This window comes from Heterocephalus glaber, unplaced genomic scaffold (assembly GCF_053883595.1).
Source record: "Heterocephalus glaber isolate CG9 unplaced genomic scaffold, H.glaber_assembly_v1.0 deba00001608, whole genome shotgun sequence".
In the NCBI taxonomy this organism is placed as follows: Eukaryota; Metazoa; Chordata; class Mammalia; order Rodentia; family Bathyergidae; genus Heterocephalus; species Heterocephalus glaber.
Genome location: NW_028258379.1, coordinates 4,260,296 through 4,278,793, shown reverse-complemented (window position 1 = coordinate 4,278,793; position 18,498 = coordinate 4,260,296). Strand labels below are relative to the sequence as shown.

General features: G+C 43.2%; 2 protein-coding genes across 3 annotated transcripts in view; one reads left to right on the top strand and one right to left on the bottom strand.

The window, feature by feature from the left end:
- Positions 1-784: 784 nt before the first annotated feature.
- On the top strand, positions 785-17,842 carry Gphb5 (glycoprotein hormone subunit beta 5). 2 transcript variants are annotated; one of them, XM_021247823.2, is made up of 3 exons: positions 785-929; positions 12,580-12,790; positions 16,870-17,842. In XM_021247823.2, the coding sequence occupies exons 2-3, from the start codon at positions 12,587-12,589 to the stop codon at positions 17,056-17,058; spliced, it is 393 nt and encodes a 130-aa protein (XP_021103482.1). In that variant the 5' UTR covers positions 785-929; positions 12,580-12,586; the 3' UTR covers positions 17,059-17,842. The 2 variants fall into 2 exon arrangements, with proteins under 2 accessions (XP_021103482.1, XP_004837482.1); XM_004837425.3 differs by lacking the exon at positions 785-929 and having other exon boundaries at positions 8,498-12,790.
- The window catches only part of Rhoj (ras homolog family member J), a 111,091-nt gene continuing 105,339 nt past the window's right edge, over positions 12,747-18,498 (bottom strand). The window contains exon 5 of the mRNA XM_013067772.3: positions 12,747-12,908. Within this exon, the coding sequence (XP_012923226.1) occupies positions 12,885-12,908 (24 nt within the window). The 3' untranslated portion in view covers positions 12,747-12,884. The remainder of the gene's footprint in view (positions 12,909-18,498) is intronic.

The following is an 18,498-nucleotide window of genomic DNA, read 5'->3' as shown; positions in this document are numbered from 1 at the left end:
GCCAACACTGCAGTTAAACCTGAATATCCAATGCTTGGCTGCCTGGGTGATGCTGAGGCGAATTGGCTCTCATGCTGACAGAGAGGGCTCTGTGTGCCCCCTGCGGCATGCTGTCATAGGTTCACCACCACTGCTCGATTCCAGCTCCCCTTCAAGTTCAGTATCCTGGAGCAAACATTTTCAACTCACTTTAGCTGTTTATTTGCACTTTAGTTCTCTATTTTGAAGTAATCTGCCTCCACTCACAGATTTGAACATTGCAGATATTACTTAGAGCCTTTATGTTATGGGAGGTGAGGAGCAGTCTAGGCCAGGACATGATGAACAATAAATCAGCAGCCCACTCCCCGCTCCAATCCTCCAGATGTAGTTGCCCTCCTGCTCCAGTTTGGCTCTGTTGCTCTCCAGGCCTACTGTATAGTTATTATTTTTGGACTTCAACTCTCTCCTGAAATAGATTCCTGATCCCTAGCTTAGATGTCTTGCTTTTCCTTTAGTTACTTCCATTTTTACATTATTTGGCAGCTTACTTAGAAGGTAAACAAGTTTTGAACCTTTATTTTATTCTTATGCTAGATTAAAAGTTTGGCTCAGTATAGAATTCTAAGATGAAAAATCATTTTTCTTAGAATTTTGAAGGCATTGACCCACATTAATAAATTTATGGCATCTTCTTGCGTATGCTAGCTAACCTTACTCATCGGCCTTGTGAACAGTTGGGTTAAGGCCATGGGACTGAATTATGGGTATTGGAATACAGGTGGAAGTTATGTACACAATTCCAGGCTCACACAGTTCTGTAGGCTCTCTCTTCCTCTTCCACAGTGGTCTGGGCCTCAGCTAGAAGAGAAGACACCGAAAGATGGATCTTCTGACCCTTAGTGATTGCAGAGACCTGCTTGCTTCTGCTGACTGGGAGTGATTTTATTGTAAGTTGTTGATATTTATTGTAAGGGCTGATATTCACCGACCCTATTAATAAGTAAGCCCTATGGCATTCTGATTCTAGTTCTTCTGTATGTGACTTGTTTTCCATGTGAAAACCAGCATGGGCGTACACTTCAGATACATACTTGAAGAAGTAGGAGTCTTCTGGGTGGAGGAAAAGTATGACCCTGGGCACAATGGCTTAATAGAGTGCAGTGTATTTGAAGAAGAAGGAGGCCTACATAGGAGTCTTCATTCATTCACTTATTGTCTATTATCTGTCAGACATAATACTAGGAAATAGAAAATGGCCTCATATGGATTAGTGGTAGAAATAAAAATGTAAATAGAAATTTAGAAAATAATATTTAAATATTATAAGAACAATATGATATAGTGGTTAAGGGCATAGGGTTTGGATACAGCCTAAGTTCAAAATCAGATTCCACCATTGTTAGCTGAATGACTTCAGCCAAGTTACTTCACTTCAGTTTCTTCCCATGTAACGTGGAGATGGTATCTGAACAACAACACTGTTGTGAGGATTGAAAGAGACAAATGCAACGTAAAGTATTGTATCTCTGTTGAACACAGTGTAAGACTTTAAAAATATTATTATTATTCTTCAGTTTGTGTGGATGTAGGTTGGTGCCCGGCTGGGAAGGATTTTTTTTGTTTGTTTTTTGGTACCGGGTTGCAGGGTAGGCGTTGGAACCACTGAGCTAAATCCCTGACCCTGGGAAGGATTTTTGTAAGTTATGCTGAGGAGTTTGGAGTTTATTCCCTTAGAGATTGGAGATGATTTCAATACAGAGATGAAGGAGAAATTCATTTTGGTGCCTTGTCATTCTGCTTGCTTTACAAAATTCACTTTGAAGGGGGCAGCAATTTCCCTAAACTCTTGAGATTATGACTGGCTTCAATAACAGGCTGAAATAGTCCTTGTTTTTAATAAGTCGACACTGGCTTCAGCGTTCATCTTGATTTACTATTTTGATTCCGCAAGGCCAGTGAGTCCGTGGGAGTCGCACTTCCTCCGTTTATATCACGGCTCGGGTACCTTGGAGACATCTGCATGCAATCATGGGCGGGGCGGGCTCTGGTGATGCCCTCATGCCCCGCTTCACTTCTCACATAAGGAAAATGGGGCTCAGAGGTGTAGGGGGTTGAGTTTTCAACAGTGCTCCTAGCGGTGATTATTAGCGTTCCAGGATGATAAATAATCACGTTCCTCTCCTTCCCCTATGCTTGAAAATAACAGGAAAACAAGATGCAAGAACCTGTCAGGAGGAGACGAAATGGTTGGCTTTCTTGCCGAGGGACGTTAGATTAGAGTACACAGCTCAGTTTGTAGTCAATGGCCTTTGCCCCCACGCTTAGGGCACAGGGCCTTCTACCTACTGCGGGTGGGCATCCAGCTCTGAGGCCGAAAAATCCTGTGCTGCCACCCTCAGCCTCCCTCACAGCAGGACCTGCTCCTGTGGCCTGATTCTGGTTCTTGTGATTACAGAGGAAATCTGCAGGAAACTTCTGTCAGATCTTTATCTCCCAGAAGCTAGAAATGCTTGTGAAGAGTTAGCTTCTTGTCTTTCTTCTTTGTTTTTGGTTGCTGCTTCAGGACATGCAGTGTGAGGTGGGAGATGCATCAGTATTCTGAGGTGCAGAGCAGAGACAGGAAACCCTGTCCTGATGCCACTGAAGGGCAGCAGCGCCAAGGCCTGAAATCCCTGTCTCTAGGCTTCTTGTCACTTACACCGAGAAGTCTCTGTCACCTTGGGGCCTTTGTTTGTAACTCAGAGTCAATAACATCCTGACTACTCTCCTTGAGCGCTCTATCTCCAGGATGCAAACTACCATCTTTACTTTTCTACCTCATCCGTCAGATAAGAGACTCTCAGTGGGGCTGTGGGGCAGACAGACAGAGGCCAGGCGGATCCTATCTATGGTTTTTTCCTCTTACCTGATATGGAAAAGTGAGAGTGGAGATAAATCTCCCACCCTAAATCTGATCATAACATTGTAAGGAAGAGATTAGACTGGAGACTAAAAATAGAAGGGTCTTGTAAATTTTTAATTGAGGTATTAGGTTCATAATTTTGTGTGATAAATACAGCTCGGGGTGTGTGTGTGTGTGCGTGTGTGTGTGTGTAGTATTTCTGAATCTTCATGCTTTGGCTCAGTTGAGTCAGGCATCATGGAGCTTCACAGCGATTCAGAAGTAGAGCAGCAACAGCAGTGCTAAGCATGCCTGAAGTACATACCTCATCTCCACAGCCCTGGATGTGAACAATGAAAAAGGGATGACTCAAGTGACTGCATCTTTGAGGCACAGTAATTCCATTATGAAGCTTCCTTCTTTACTTTTGCCCCCAAGGGAAGAGTATTATTACAATTATGTCATTTCTCATAGTTCTGTCAGAGAAGCCTGGACTCCTTTTTCTCCAAACACAGCTACAGAAGAGCAGGAGTGAAGGAAGCAACTAGCTGGCTGTCAGTCCAGTTTCATTCCCACCCCCTCCATTTCCTTGATGAGTTAGTTCATGCTGCAAAGAGGGAAAATGCTTGCTTCTTTCCTCCCCAAGTACTTAAAGTTAGTCATGAAACCCAAGCAAACAGAGGAAGGTGCCAAGGAGAGCCAAGGAACAGTCATGCACGCTTACAAATCACCCAGTGGAGGCTGCTGGAACGGGCGAGGCTGGGGTGGCCAGGCCCAGTGCCCCGGGATGGGAAGGAGACCAGGGAAGTGGGCATGACCCAGTCGGGACCCCTGGGTAAGTTCACAGTCTTGCGTGTGGCCCCACACTGCACCGGATCACAGCTCCTGTCACCTCACCATGCCGTCCGCACGGGCCCAAGTTCTCATCTGGAAATGAGAGAGCAAACCTTGTTGGATTGGCTGCCCACTCTTCTGGAAATATTGGCCAGGCTTTCATGGGGCCTGACAAAGTTTTAAGCAGGGAGAAAATGGGAAGAAGTGATATTTTGTGTTCTCCACAATCATTTAGTCCTTTACTGATTTCCTCTAGTATTTATTGCTTGTTACCGGCAGGCACTAGGGAGGTAAGGATGTGTGGGAGAGTCAGCACAGCTACTGGGGACTGGCATCTAGTCTAGTTGGTGCCAGAGACTAGTGAGGTGCTGGCACCAAGGCAGTGTAACAGGAACCGCTGTAGGGGTGGCGTTAGGTATGGGGTGCACGGATGGTGTGGACAGCTGTCTGACTCAGAGCATCAGGGAGGGCTTCCTGAAAGAAGCAGCAGCTCAGCTGGAGCCCAGAGGATGAATAAGGCTAGAGCACAGGCAGGCATTGGGGAGAGGAAAGGGCAGGTGTCAAGGCGGAAGAGGGTGACGGGCTTGTGAAGAGGACTGAGGACAGTGCCCAGGGAGCCGGGAAAGGTTCCATTCAGCATCAGAATTCATTCAGCATTTCTTTTCATTCAGGACTAGATTTACGTTTACAAAAGACCTTTCTAACTCCCATGACCCAACAGGAAGGGGTCAGAAGCATCAGTCACAAGGGTCTGCAAGGATTCTGAATTACTGAGCCATGAGGAATTTTAGAGATGGGATGGACAAGGGGATGTGTGTACATGTGTCACGCATGGGACTGTGGGACAGGGCACAGGGAGGTGTCTAGGATGACTCTCAGTGGTGTCACTTACAGAGATGAGAAGCACAAGATGGAGTGAGTGGGAAAGCCTGGGGAGAAGGAAGAAGGACTCGGGGACATAATGACACCCAGCTCAGGAGAACCAGGCAGTGAGGACAGCAGTGAATAGCACAGCATCAGGTGTTTACACGCTTGCTATTCAGGCCATTGCAGCTGGGTATTCTGGGTCTCGTTGGATGGATTCTGCCCATGGCTCGTTAACTCAGCAGGGTGGATCTGAGGCTTCTACCTCACTCAGCTCCTAAGTCTCAAGCTCCGCTATTAATCTTTGTCCAGTAGTACCAAGGGGGAAAAGCACGGATTCCAGGACCCTGGAGCCACAGCCACAGGTAGAAATGGGTCTCAGATTTGTCTTAAAAAATACTATTGCTTCGCTGCCTGCTACGCAAGCGCAAGGACCTGAGTTTGATCCCCGGTACCAAAAAAAACCAAAACCAAAACAAAAAAATACTGTTTCTCAGTATACTCACCACTGTCCTGGCTTCAGGGTCCTTCAGGGTCGATTGTATTTCCTTCCTCTTCAATCTTTGCAGGTCCAGCCTGGCCTGGTGATTTTTTTTTTCAATTCTATCCTTTATGATGAAATTCCTCCATCCTTTTGATTGTATTAGTTTCCCTTCTGTGGGCCTGATTATTATTCTGGCTTCATCATTCACTAAATGTGAGGGCCATCTCTACTTGGGAAGAATTCCTCTCTCTAATTCAATTTGATGTGGCCTCTTCAGCCAGGTGAAGGTTGGCAGCTGTGACTCAGCCAGGCAGACATGGCTGCTTCCAGAGGCCGAGACACTCAAATCAGGGATTGGGCTCCACATATCTGAAATCATGATGCTGGATAAATAAACATTTTGATAAATTCTGAAAAAGAATCTCTTGCACGGACACCTAGCTGCTTTATGCTTTGAAATTTCATGTGCACCAGCAGCCTGAGCTCAGCTGTTGAGGTCGTGGATATTTCTACAAGGTTGATATGATGTCCTCACTGGAGCCAGGCTTTGTCTAGAATGCTCGAACAGAGAGGCTAAGCTGCCTGATGCAGTCAAAACCGATCAGCCAAAGCTGAGTTGGAATTGAGTTCTATCACTGATGAGCTGGAAGCCTGGGTGGTTCATTCATCTTTTTGTCTTAGTTTCCTTACCATAAAGGGCAAAATCCATAGGGTTATTGTTGTTCGAAAAGTTAAGATCGCCGCATGAGAGGGGTCTAGGGTAAATCCCAATAAACAGTCTTCTCCTTGCCACTGGGAAGCCCAGCATGGTCCACTTCGGTCGCCACCAGGTGTAGGTCCTGGGCACCTGAGCCTCCATAGTTTTGAATGAGGCGGGCTGTCAGTTATATGTGCTGCTAGTGCAGGCCAGGTCCCAAAGGCTTACTATTATAAAAAGGATGTCAAAAGAATAGAAGGCCGAGATGGGGAACGGCACAAGTGGGAGCCCAGCCTGGGCAACTTAGTTACACAATGAGATCCTGTCTCAAAGTTTAGAAAATGAAAAAAGTTCAGGGGATATAGCTCAGTGTAAAGGCCCTGGCTTCAATCCTCAGTACTGAAAAAAAAGGTAAAATATTTTATCAATAGTTTAAAAAATATTTATTACATGTTGAAACGCAAACAATTTGGATAATATTGAATTAAATAAAATTTATTTTCTTTCCACTACAATCACACTGGGATTAGTTATTGGAATTAATTTCATCGGTTTCATTGTACCTTTTCCATGTGGCTACGGGAAGATTTAACACTGCCTGTGTGACTTGAATTCTATCTCCATCGATGTCTGCTTCAGACACAGGACTTATCCTGGAGGGTTTCCACCATCTGAGAGTGTGGCCCAGTGCCCTCCCCAGCGGGTCTCTTCACGCCAGCCTCTCCCCTGACTATGCCAGCAGTACAAGCCCTGCACTTCCCCTATTCTCAACATCCTCAGGCCTGACTTGCTGCGCGTATGCTATGCTGAACCACAATGAACTAAAAAGTCACCCTCTATGTCTTCACTTATTCATTCCTTCAACGAATAGTTTTTGATGATTCACTGTCAGCCAGGCATGTTCTGGGAAGTGGGGGAAGTAGCAGTGGACCAGACAAAGACCCTCGTCTGTGTGTGGTTTCCTCAGCTTGGAACTACCCACCCCCCAGTCACCTCCTTAGGAAGTCTCTCCTGACCACACAGCTCCCTCAGCCCTACTCTAAGCCCCATAGCACCCTGCTTTCATCTTGTCATAGCATGCATCCCACTTGACATTGTGTTGACTTTTACAGATCAAATTAATTATTTTGAAATAATAGTAGATTCACATGCAGTTGTAAGAAGTAATACAGAGGAAGTAAATATGCCTATTACCCAGTTTGCCTCAATGACACACCTTGCAAAACAAAACAACTAGAGTCTGGACATTGTTTTAACATCTGGTCCTGTTCTGATTTCCCATTTTAGTTGTATTCGTGTGGACGTGTGCGTGTGCGTGTGTGCATGTGTGTGTCTAGTTATGCAGTTTTGTGTTTCCTTCACGTATCCACCACCATAGACAAGAGAACATTCCATCCCATGTTGCCCTGTGGTCACAATGCCACTTCCCTCTCATAGCAGCCTTCCTTACTGCCTGCCTACCAGGAGTCTGTTCATCACTTTTATAACTTTATTGCTTCAGGAACTTCCGTGAGTGAAGTCATATAGTATGTAACCATCCAGACTGGATTTTTAAACTCCGAATGATTCTCTGGACCCCATCTAGTCGTTGTGTTTTTGTTCCCTTTATTGCTGAGCAGTGTCCCATGTATGTATGCGCCAGTTTGCTTTACTACTCACTTGCGTTTGAACAAGCATAGGATTTTATGTGAACATTTCCATTTCTTTGGGATAAATGGCCAAGAATGCAATTTCTTAGGCATATGCATGCTGGCTTATTATCATCTTTACTGGAGTATTGATTCAGCTTTTGTGTCTGACATGGTGACACTCAGTGTTATGAAATGAATACAATATGGATGGACAGGAAAAAGAAGGAGGAAGAGAGAGGAAAATGAAATCTACCATTACTGTCTATTGTTAGCTATTCCCACCCCTAAACTTTCCACTTCATTATCTTTTAATTTTTTAATGAACCCAGTGACCTTGGTGCAAGATAGTGCCCTGCACACAGCAGTTGCTTAGTACGTTGGTAAAGTGATGCAATGAACACTCGAGAATAGACGACTCTCCTGGCCCCTTCGCCATCCCGGCACTCAGGTACGGGCACACACAGACACACGCATGCACACGCTGGGGCTGTGATCCGAGGGATCTTTAGTGGAATCGAGTCAGTAGCCAGCAGATGAAGATCCGTTGATCTAAAGCTCAGCTGACAACTACTCTGGTCTTGTCTGGGTGACTGCATGGGAATTACAGATCAAGGGCTTGGGGACCCACTTGCTCCATGGACTCATTCCAGTGAGAATACTGTGCAGGATGCACTTGAAGTAAAGAATGCTTCTTTGTGATTCATTAAACTCCTCTCTGTTTCTCCCTATTAGGCATGTGTCTGCCATGCCCTGCAGAGCTATGACATTCAAAAGTGGAAGAGTCAGTTGGAAATAAAAACATTTCACTTTAGCGCCTAACCCATGTGCTTCTTAATTTGAAATAAATCTGTGACAGCTGACAGATACTTCTTTCAGGTAGTTGTGGAGAAAGCCTTGACTTGTCCTGGTAAATCAGACACAGGCTTCATTATTTTTAGTCTTGTTAATAAAAGTTGCCATAGCAACAACACCATCATCCAGGGCAAATGTTATCTCTTTAAGTCAATAACACAGGAGCTGTCCCACAAATGCCTGATGCTTTCAGAGGAAAAAATGCCTCTCCAATAAATGAGTTTCTCCTAAGTCTTCACCATTCATCTTCATTTGTAAGGCTCAGAACTCTTCCCTCCTGTAAATAAGAGATATTAAAAGCAGTATACAACTTTGTAAGATCCAAAGCTGACCTTTCTTGTGCCTCTTTGTAGAAAATCGTTAATTCTATTAGTTCCATGAAACATGTAGCTTTATCTGTGGCTTTTTGATTCAGCCACAAGAGGCATAATGATAATTAATTTGACCGTTGGGCAGAGCACTGTGTATTCTGAGGGACCAGAGGGGAAAGTCATTTGGGAGCATGCACATACACGTTTTCTCAACTCCAAAGACACCGTGTTCAGGGAAGCAGCAAATACCTTAGCTGCTCTGGGCCTTCACTCATTCCTGAGGAGCAGGGTGGGTGCTCAGTCAGCCCTGGCTGGCTGAGTCTGTTCCACTTTATTTTGGGTCAGAACCAAAATTATTTGGGAACATTCATGAAAGTTTATTAATGGAATTTTGCAACTATGGTAAATTTGTATCCCCCAGAGTGTTAGCTTTGGACCTTAAAAATTACTTCAACTTCCCTTTTCTCCTACTGAAAAGCATGTTAATTGTAGCGTCAGGCCACAGCCCCACAGGGTAGCTGGGGAAGTAATTTGGGCCTCTTGGTAGCATTCTTTTACAATGCTGCTAGGGCCCCATGGTCCCCAAAGGCTTTGCTTCCTCTCTTCTCAGACTCACATTTTTCTTTCCCTCACATCTAAAATCTTTGAAGTTGGGTATGCCTGATAACTGCTGCCATGATACATTTTTTTTATTGGCAGCTTCTTATTTCTTAGGGGGTGCACATAATGATGAGTCTCCTGGGAAGGAGAGGGCAGCCATATAGAGTCCCTGTGCACCAGGTGCCAAGCTCTGTGATGAGCCATTGGTAGACATTCTATTACTACACGTTCATTTGACCTCTAGGAAGGGGGCATTTTCAATGTGTGGGGAGATGGGGCAGAGTGGTTTATAAGTCTTGTCCTTGATCATAAGTTAGCAATTGTCAGAGTCAAGGTTTGAACAAAATTTTTACAAAACTTTATGGTAATGAAATGATGCTGTTGGATTCTCCATCTAACTTGCCCTCAGCTGTTCTCTTTATAATAGAGTTTGCATAAATAATAAATAATAAGATAAATAAATAATAAAGAATAAAGATAATAAAGTTATACATTTTTATAAAAAAATAATGGAGTTTGCAAATCAATAGATTTTGGAGCTGGAAAGGATGTCATGTGTCCTGCAGTCTAACCCTCCATGTTACAGGTGAGGAAACTAGGCTGAGAGAAGGTACTTGCCCAAGGGTAGGAAGTTATACCACCGAGAACCAGCAGGGCTGAGCCAGGAGAGAGCATTTCCAGGCACACAGTGCACACCCAGGCCTCTCTCCCATGTTGTTACAAGGCAAACCAAACCCATCTGCCATGTCATGGGACCAAGTCTTTAGAAATAGGTAGGTTACAAAGTGACAGGGCTTCCATTTCTCCCACTGTAAAAAAGGATAAACGATAATTGATTTACAGAATTGTTGGGAAGTTTAGAGATGGCTCCTGGTGCCCGATGCAGAGGAGAGGCCGGGTAACCGGAAAGGGCCATTATTGGACAGTGAGCAACATGGCCCTTGGAGCTCAGGAAAGAAAGGTGCTGTGGGTCTCTCTTTGTTGTGTGCCATTATTTTGTGATTCTGCAGACGCAAGGCTCTATGTTCCAGGCCCAGAAGGCTTGAGCAGCCCTCTTCAGAAACAGCTCTCAGTTGTTCTCAGCTCGTGGGCTCACGGTGGCCTGGCAAGTTAGAAAAATCGTGGCAGGAAACAGTGTGTCCCACAGTGTCTGGCTTTGATTGTGCTACTTATAGGCTGAAGGGCTAAAGAAAGTCCTTTGTTCCAAGCTCAAAGCACATGTAGTAATCTGATTCTAGAGACAGGGAGTTGCATCGATGAGCATTGTTACAGGTTTTGAAAACCCAAACCTTTGATGAGTATTGTATTTGTTTAAAGGATACCTTTCTTTGAAGAAAATGAAGATGTTTAAACTTCATTGTTTAGTTATATTAGCTCTTCAACATGCATCTTAACTGTCTCTGGCTGTCATGATTTGCTGTGATATGTAAATTCCTAAGGGCATAGATGTTGTCTATTTCATTTACCTTTCAGAGAACCCAGAAGAATGCCTTCACCAAGTAGGTTTTTAATCCATCTGCATGCTGTTATTGCAGACTGAAATATAAACTGTCACATGCTCATAAAAATGACTATTCTGTTCTTATTTTAACCTTTTAAAATAAAAAAGCAAACATTTCCATTAGAACAGCATTGAATGTCTTCCTCTACAGGACAAATGCATAAATATTGGTTTATTGTAATTTAAAAATATTAATATCAATTGATTTTCTAAAGTAAAACTCTGGCCAGTGTAGAAAGTGTGGAAAAATGCTGAAAATTATATAGAAAAAATGAAAAGTCACCTTTAATTCCTATGATTCATTTTAAAATGTTATTAATATTATTTACTACTTAAGTAACTGTAAAACTGTCATCATGATCTTCCTCTTTCCATTAGTGATCCCATGTTCTTTCCAGTAAGAATTATTGTTTTGTAATTTTTTTTATGTGTTGAAATATGTTGTGAGTTCAAGGAAAAAGTTTGCCATGGGCTGCTAGTGACTTGCTCCTATTTCAAAGAAAACTGTGGTTACCATGAAGGAAAATTTAATCCATCTTGCCCCAGTGCATTTATTCTCTCAAAACCAGGTGAACCACCTCTGCTGATTTCACTGGGATTATGTCACCCACCAAGGCAACTTTCTGTTTCAGTAGGTGATGCTAACAAACAAAACAACTCCCTTTAACTTAATTGGTTTTGGAAAATAGAGACTGGCTTTATATTCCACAGCTTTGATGTGCTTAGTTGTTCCTGCAAGGATCTGCCTCTCTTTGGCTTTGATTGACAAGACCTTTCCTATATATTTGGGCAACCAACCAGCCCAGTAACAGAAGGTAGAGACGTTTACCCAGAGCAGACTTTTACCACTCATTGTGACACTTGAGTGTAAGTGTCAGCTCCAAAAGAAGAGTTGGGCCCATTCAAGGTCAGGTAAGTGCCTCTCTGCTTTGTAACTTCATTCCTCCTGTGGAGAAGCCCAAGAACTTCTATGATGACAGGGCAGAATCAGGAACTATGACAGCAGATCAGAATTGCTGCCTGCCTTGAGTGACAATGACTTGGGGTATTCAAGTATAGCCCCCCCCCCCCAGTCATTCAAGTGTGTTCAGGAAATGACCAAGACCCAGTGATAATAGCTGGGAATTTTGCCTTTGAGGCTTCCCATTATTTTGAATTTAAATTAAATCACAATTAGATAATTAATACAGTAGAAGCATAGAGCAGAAGCAATCTGTAGTAAACAGGACACAGCTTTATGAATGTCCATGTCTATGCATCCATGTTTTTTTGTGGGTTGGTTTAGAAACAATACATGCCATTATTAATATTTATCTACCTTCCTCATTCATTCCTCAGCCATGACACTGAAACTATAATTTTGAGCAAAGTATGAAGCCTGGCACCCAAATACCCTGAACTGTAATAAAAATAATTTTTGTGCACTCATGTATTTTCTCAAGATATGCGTGATTTTTGGTATTATTCATATTTTGTGTTAATTTTGAAGAGAACATTGGAACACATTGCTTTTTTTGTCATAGACGGGCTCAATGTTTTAGTTTTTCTAATTCTCTCTAAATATATTTTTTATTTGGGCCTATTAATTTTATAAAACATTGGGTTTCAATGTGATATTTTCATACATTTGCATATATTTTGATCATATCCATCTCTCCTTAAATTTCTTTAACATACAAGTTAACTCCAGCAGTGGAGTTGCAAAAAGGAAAATCCCAAGAATGCACTTTGAGGGTTGGGAATCTAGAGAGATCCATGGAATCTATACTGGAGCCAGTTATAGAAGACTTTGGGCACCAATGTTGGAGTTTAATGGATATTTACATTTCCTGGCTCACTTTCCCTGAAAGAGCAAGGTCCCTTTGATAGCAACATACATATCTTGGCTCCACCACTGGAGGCAGTAGGGTTTTTCAACTCTGTTTCCTTTCCCTCTCTGGAGGAACATCATGAAGCTGGCGTGCCTTTTCCTGAGTGCCATGGCCCTACTCTTTCTGTGTGGCTGTGGCTCTGTCCTTGGCACCTCCAGTGGTGACCTGCGCACCTTTGTGGGCTGTGCGGTGAGGGAGTTTACCTTCCTGGCCAAGAAGCCGGGCTGCAGGGACCTTCGGATCACCGCCGATGCCTGCTGGGGCCGCTGTGAGACCTGGGAGGTAAGTTTCTAGGATGATGGTTCAGATGGCAGAGACTCCAGGACCAGCCACCTGGGCCTGGTTCCTAAGCATTCACTGTTTTGGTAATGAGAAATCAAGCAGGGGCATCTGCCCTTTCCTGTGGATTAAAAAAGCAATAGCACAATTATTTGTCAGCTTGCAAAAATGATGTAAAAAACATCATGTCGCCCCTCTAAGAAAGTATTGATGCGATTAGTAACTTGGTTGATATGGTGCCTGTGTATTTCATGCTATCTCTGGGAGGTCAGAATGTGCTACTATTCTACCCATTTCACAGAGCACAAGGAGGATCCAGAGATGAGTGACTGTCAAGTCACAGAGAGTTGTATAAAGTTGGGAACAAAGTCTTGGTCCTAGCCTGTGTCCTATGCTCCGCCCTCATCTGTGATAAAGTCAGCCAGTTACTAAGAAGGAGGCCCTGGGCTTTGTGGTAAGGGTGGACTCAGGCCTCTTCTTCAGTGCCACACCCACAGCCCAACCCCCTCTGCGCCCTGAGGACCTCAGGGAATCACTGACAGATCCACCAAGTCCCTTTATTTTCATTTATACCTAGCCTTTTATTTAAATAGGCCTAAAAATCTCAAATAAGTAGGAATTGTGCTGGGCTCTTATGAGCTGTTAGAGGGATGAAGAGGAGAAGGGCCAGTGTGCTTCCATCATGACACGCCACAGTGATTAGCTGATGCCACCAGTGCCCGTTCAGCCATGGTCGCCGATGAAGTACCAGCTCTGATCTTGTCACTCCCCAGGTCTAAAACCTTTCATGACCACTCACTAGTGCAAATTCAGTACCAACAGTTGTCTGCAACAATATGGCGAGTGCCTATGTTCCCGAGGACGACAGTCACTCTTACTTTTGGCCTGGTCAGGTTGACTTTTAAAGACTTTCTAACATAGCCCTCATGAAATCTTACTTTGGTTCCTTTCTCATATCCCTTCTCATTTCCAACTGTCATTATCCTAGCTGTTTCTCCATGCCTGTGGCCAGTGTCAACTCCTTCCTTAAGCCTTGGCTGGCTCCCTGGTAATTCATTGACTCCATTCTACCTTTTCTTTTAACGTCCTCTACACACACATGTTTTTAAGTTTTTTTGAGGGCTGAAGTTCATTCTTGTGACTTTCATAGCATTTGTCAAAGTGGTGTCACAGGTGAACAGGCATTCAATGCACGCCTGTTGAACGGCATGGAATTGACCTCTATCGGAAGCCATCTATTCTCTAGTCTGATGAAAACCAGCTCTGGAGCACTGAACCATTAGGGAAAGAGCCTTTGCTTCAGAGACTGGGAGAGCAACCTGCTATTGCTTAGATAAAATTGTGACCTTCTGAATGGAATTGAGCTTTGGTGATGAAACAGCCAAATTAAATGAAACTACTCCAGCAAATTAGCTTTATTTATTTTATTGTATTGTATTATTTTATCACTTTGTACCATTCAGGGGCCTGAACCTAAATAGCCAAATGAAAATTCAGTTTTGCTTAATATACTCTGTCTGCCCACTGATATCAAATGAACTCAGGGAACCTTTTCATGTGCAGTATGTGGCCTGGCAATGCCTTCTGCTCTGCCTTGGATCTGAGCTAGAGGGAAAGCTTGGTGGGCCATATTTTCACACTCCAGTTTCTCCCGCACTCAGCCCATCCTTTCTTCTTTTATACATTGATCAATGACTCTAACAGGACCCTGGTCACCCACAGGAGGTCAAGGACTGAGCTATCTATTGCTGCAGAAGCAGAAGCACTAAGCTGTGAAAGAAGCAGATTCTCCCCGATTTTAGCCACCTTTTGTTTGTGTCTTCACTGTGTTAGGGAAAGTGAAGTTATCTGTGTAAAGAGCACACGGATGAGAAGAGTGAGATTCATTTGCCCAGCAACCAGAAAGTTTCTGAGATAAGGAACACTGTTTTTGTTTTTTCGTAGCCGACCTGGAAAATAAGGATGGCTGAAAATATGGATGTTCATGACAACAAAGGGGCTGGCTTTACTTTAAAAGCATAAATCTGTCCCAAATATTATTCTAAGATGTTAATTATCCTGAAATACAAATTTAACTGGATGTCTGGTCTGCCTAGGTTCTCAGAGTACTGAGGGTAAGAGAACACAAAGTAAAGGGAGGAAGGGAGAGAAAATTGACAAATTCAGCTCTTCTGAGGACAAATTCTTCATGGTCCTTGTGGAAGGCCAGGTTACTATTTTCATAGCATTTATGCAAGGACTTCATCTTGGGTCTCTCGCTCATCTATCTATCATCTATCTATTATCTATCTATCTATCTATCTATTATCTATTATCTATCTATCAATCATCTATCATCCATCTGCCTACTTTTTTGCCTGGAGCAAGTGAAGGCACTGTCCCTTGAAAGATTAGTTTTTCATTGTTGCTTCCCAATATTTGGTCTAATAAGGCAGTAGATCATACTGACTGTACACTTACCTTGTGCAAGGCCATGGGCATTGTGTTACCACCTTCCCTTGTTTCCATAGCAATGCTATAGTGTTTGGTTTTACAGTTGAAGAAACTGGGACATCGACAAGTTAAGTTTTCCAAGTCTCTTCAAGGAAGTTAAGTCTTCCAGGTGTACGAACAAAACAGGTTCGACTGCAGGGCTCCAAATGTTTAACCACTACTTTGTGCTGTTTTTTCCCTTACCTATGTGCCCGGTTTATCAAAATGATCTTAGAATTCAGGGTCTATAAGGTGAAGGATGGAAGTGAATCCTTCATTTATCAGAACAGAATACAGAGCATTCAGGAAGCTGCCTGTCTGTATTTTCTTCCGTTGATTCGTCAGATGCTTATTGAGAACCTCCTGGTTACCCCTCTGGGTAGGGTAGCCCAGCAGGGACCAAATGGGCAAGAACCCTTGTCATAATGGGCTTACTCTCTAGAACTGAAAAAATGTCACAGAAAAAGATAAAATAAGATGTCATGTGGTGTGGAGAAAAAACAATGCAGGAAACAGGAGAGGAAGCTTTAGGGCGTGGAGGTGGGACATTGCATGCTTCCCTTGAGAGGGCGACCTTTGAACAAAAACCTAAGTTTGGTTGGGGCAGGGAGTTGTAGGAGACAAGAGTGCTCCAGGCAGGGGGACAGCAAGTGAGGCTATTTGAAGAAAGACAGAAATCACAGTGCCTGGAGACACTCGAGGAAGTCACAAGGTGGGAATGGTCACAGACACAGCAGAAGAAGAGGATGAGAAAATGCGAAACTTTTAAAAAATTCATTAAGTTTATTGGTACAATCTAGGTATACAATATGATGACATTCATCACTGGGAATTGGTACCTTTACATGAGGTATCTTGGTTCTTATTTTTTCCCCCTTCCCCTGCCCTTCCTTCAACCCCTCCACCCCTCCCTATTTACACAGACTTTGTTTCCATTTTCTCCTTTTCTCATATTTATTCCTTTCCTTTCCTTCCTTTTCCCTACGCCTCCCACTTCCCCTTCCCCTCCCCCTTTGGACCTTTCTTCCTATTTCACATTACCTATTATACATTTAGTCCTTATTTACACTTACAGTTTCTCACACCAGAGAAACTATCTGGTATTTACATGTGTGTCCTATTTATTTCACTTAGAAGATGAGAATCTTAAAAGTGTAGAAAGACTGACGTAGGGCCTGAAGGAGATCATAAAGTCTGACTTTCGCTCTGAATGAGATGGGAAATCCCTGGGGCTTTAAGCAAACGGAGGACAGAATCTAACTTGCTTTTAAAGGATCACTTAGGGCTGCTGTGGTGTAAACAGAGATGCGGCTGGTGCTGGGAAATGGGAGACCATTTAGAAGGCAGGTGCAAGGATTAAGATTATCCATTTGCTACGTCTTATCGCGTGCTACCTGTGAGCCGAGCGGTGGGCTCCTCTAGGAGCTCCGGGTATGGTGATGACCCAAATCAGCTTCCTGCTTTCAGGAGTTTGATTTCTACTAGGAGGAGACAGAGCATGAAGTAAACAAACAAAAACCAAGTTAATTTCCTATAGGGTAAATGGTACCAAGAAGAGGGAGCAGTTGGTATGTTCTAATGGCTTCCCTGTTTTCTTCTTGTGGGGACAGAAACCCATTCTGGAGCCCCCCTACATTGAAGCTCATCATCGAGTCTGTACCTACAAGGAGACCAAGCAGGTGACCGTCGAGCTGCCTAACTGTGTCCCTGGAGTCGACCCTTTCTACACCTACCCTGTGGCTGTCCGCTGTGACTGCGGGGCCTGCTCCACAGCCACCACCGAGTGCGAGACCATCTGAAGCGGAAGTGGCCTGCCCCATGCAGCTAATGGCCTTGAGCTTAGCAGACTTGCTAGTGCGCAGCACAAGCAGCGATGCTGCCTGGACTGAAGGCTGTTTGTTTCCACTGTGCCTAAGGAGGTCGGCTGTCTCCCTGAGGTTCAGTTTAGGCCCGAGGCCCGGAGGCAGCACACTTCTGTTAAAAATGCAAAACAACTTTAGAGCTTTCACCAAAAGAATTTGTCTTTCTCATACATTTGCATATTAGTTTTCTTTTGCCTTGAGCCTTGTGCCATAATTTGTATATTGTAGCCTCTCCTACCCCTCAATATGGACTGATGAATATCACGATTTCAAATGTATTGGGTCTACGTAGGAATTAGGGCTGGAAAAATTTCACATTCTAAATTCTAAAAATTTCACCACTGATCTCCACCTAGATTTGTGATTAAAGGGCTAGAAACAATCAAAACCAACCTACCAGTATTCCTTCCCTGAAAGGAAATCCAACTGCAAGTTTCCTTAGAGAAAATTCTTTTAACTGAGCAATTATCTTCACAAGAAATAGGGACCGCTCAGGTTGATAAAGAGAAGGGAATTGATAAAGAGACTTTCTCCAAGTAAAAGGTGTTTGGATTTGGCTAATTCATTCCCAAGAAAAGTTCCTTAAGTTCCCTTAAGGTCTTTAATATGGAGGCTACTTTGTGATAAAACAAATGAACAAACTCAGAAAAAAAAAAAAAAAAAAGAAACCAGAAGCTGTCATTTTGGCTTAAAAACTTCTGAAACAAAAGTCACATTTTTTGGGCCAGGGATTTAGCTCAGTGGTTCCACCGCCTGCCTCGCAAGTGCAGGGTCCAGAGTTCAATCCCCAGTACAAAAAAAAACAAAAACCAACAAAAAACCCCCAAATTTTTGGAGTGATATTTTCCCAAAGATTGCAAAATGGCCAATTTCAAATACCCCAGTCTATTTAGCATATTTTAAATTTAAATTGTAATCTCAGAAATTTAACATAGCTGTAGGGGTAGAACTGCAGTGCTGCCTCAGAAGGAAAAGTCTGACTACTTACTTAGCTTTTGCCCCTGCCTTTCCTACATTTACAGCAGCTAATTCTGTGACTTAAAAAAAACCCCTGTAGTTTTATGCAAATGTCTTTAATTTTGGCATTTTGGGGTTGGATGTAATCTTGTTCATTTTTCATAATATGCCAGGGAAATCTACATTAATGCCAATAAAGCATGTTCTCTGCCTTTCGAATTCATGCAAATTTTCAGAAATCTTTTTAGTCTTTAATATATTTGGTATAACATTAGGAAGAACACTAAAAATGAACTATAAGGCTATTTTTACTTAAGCATTAATCTGGCAGGGAGGAGAACATGTTTAGTAAGGGACACAGACAGATGCCTTTGGGTAGCATAAGCCCCAGAGGTGGCGTGATCTGCACCGCCTGACCCA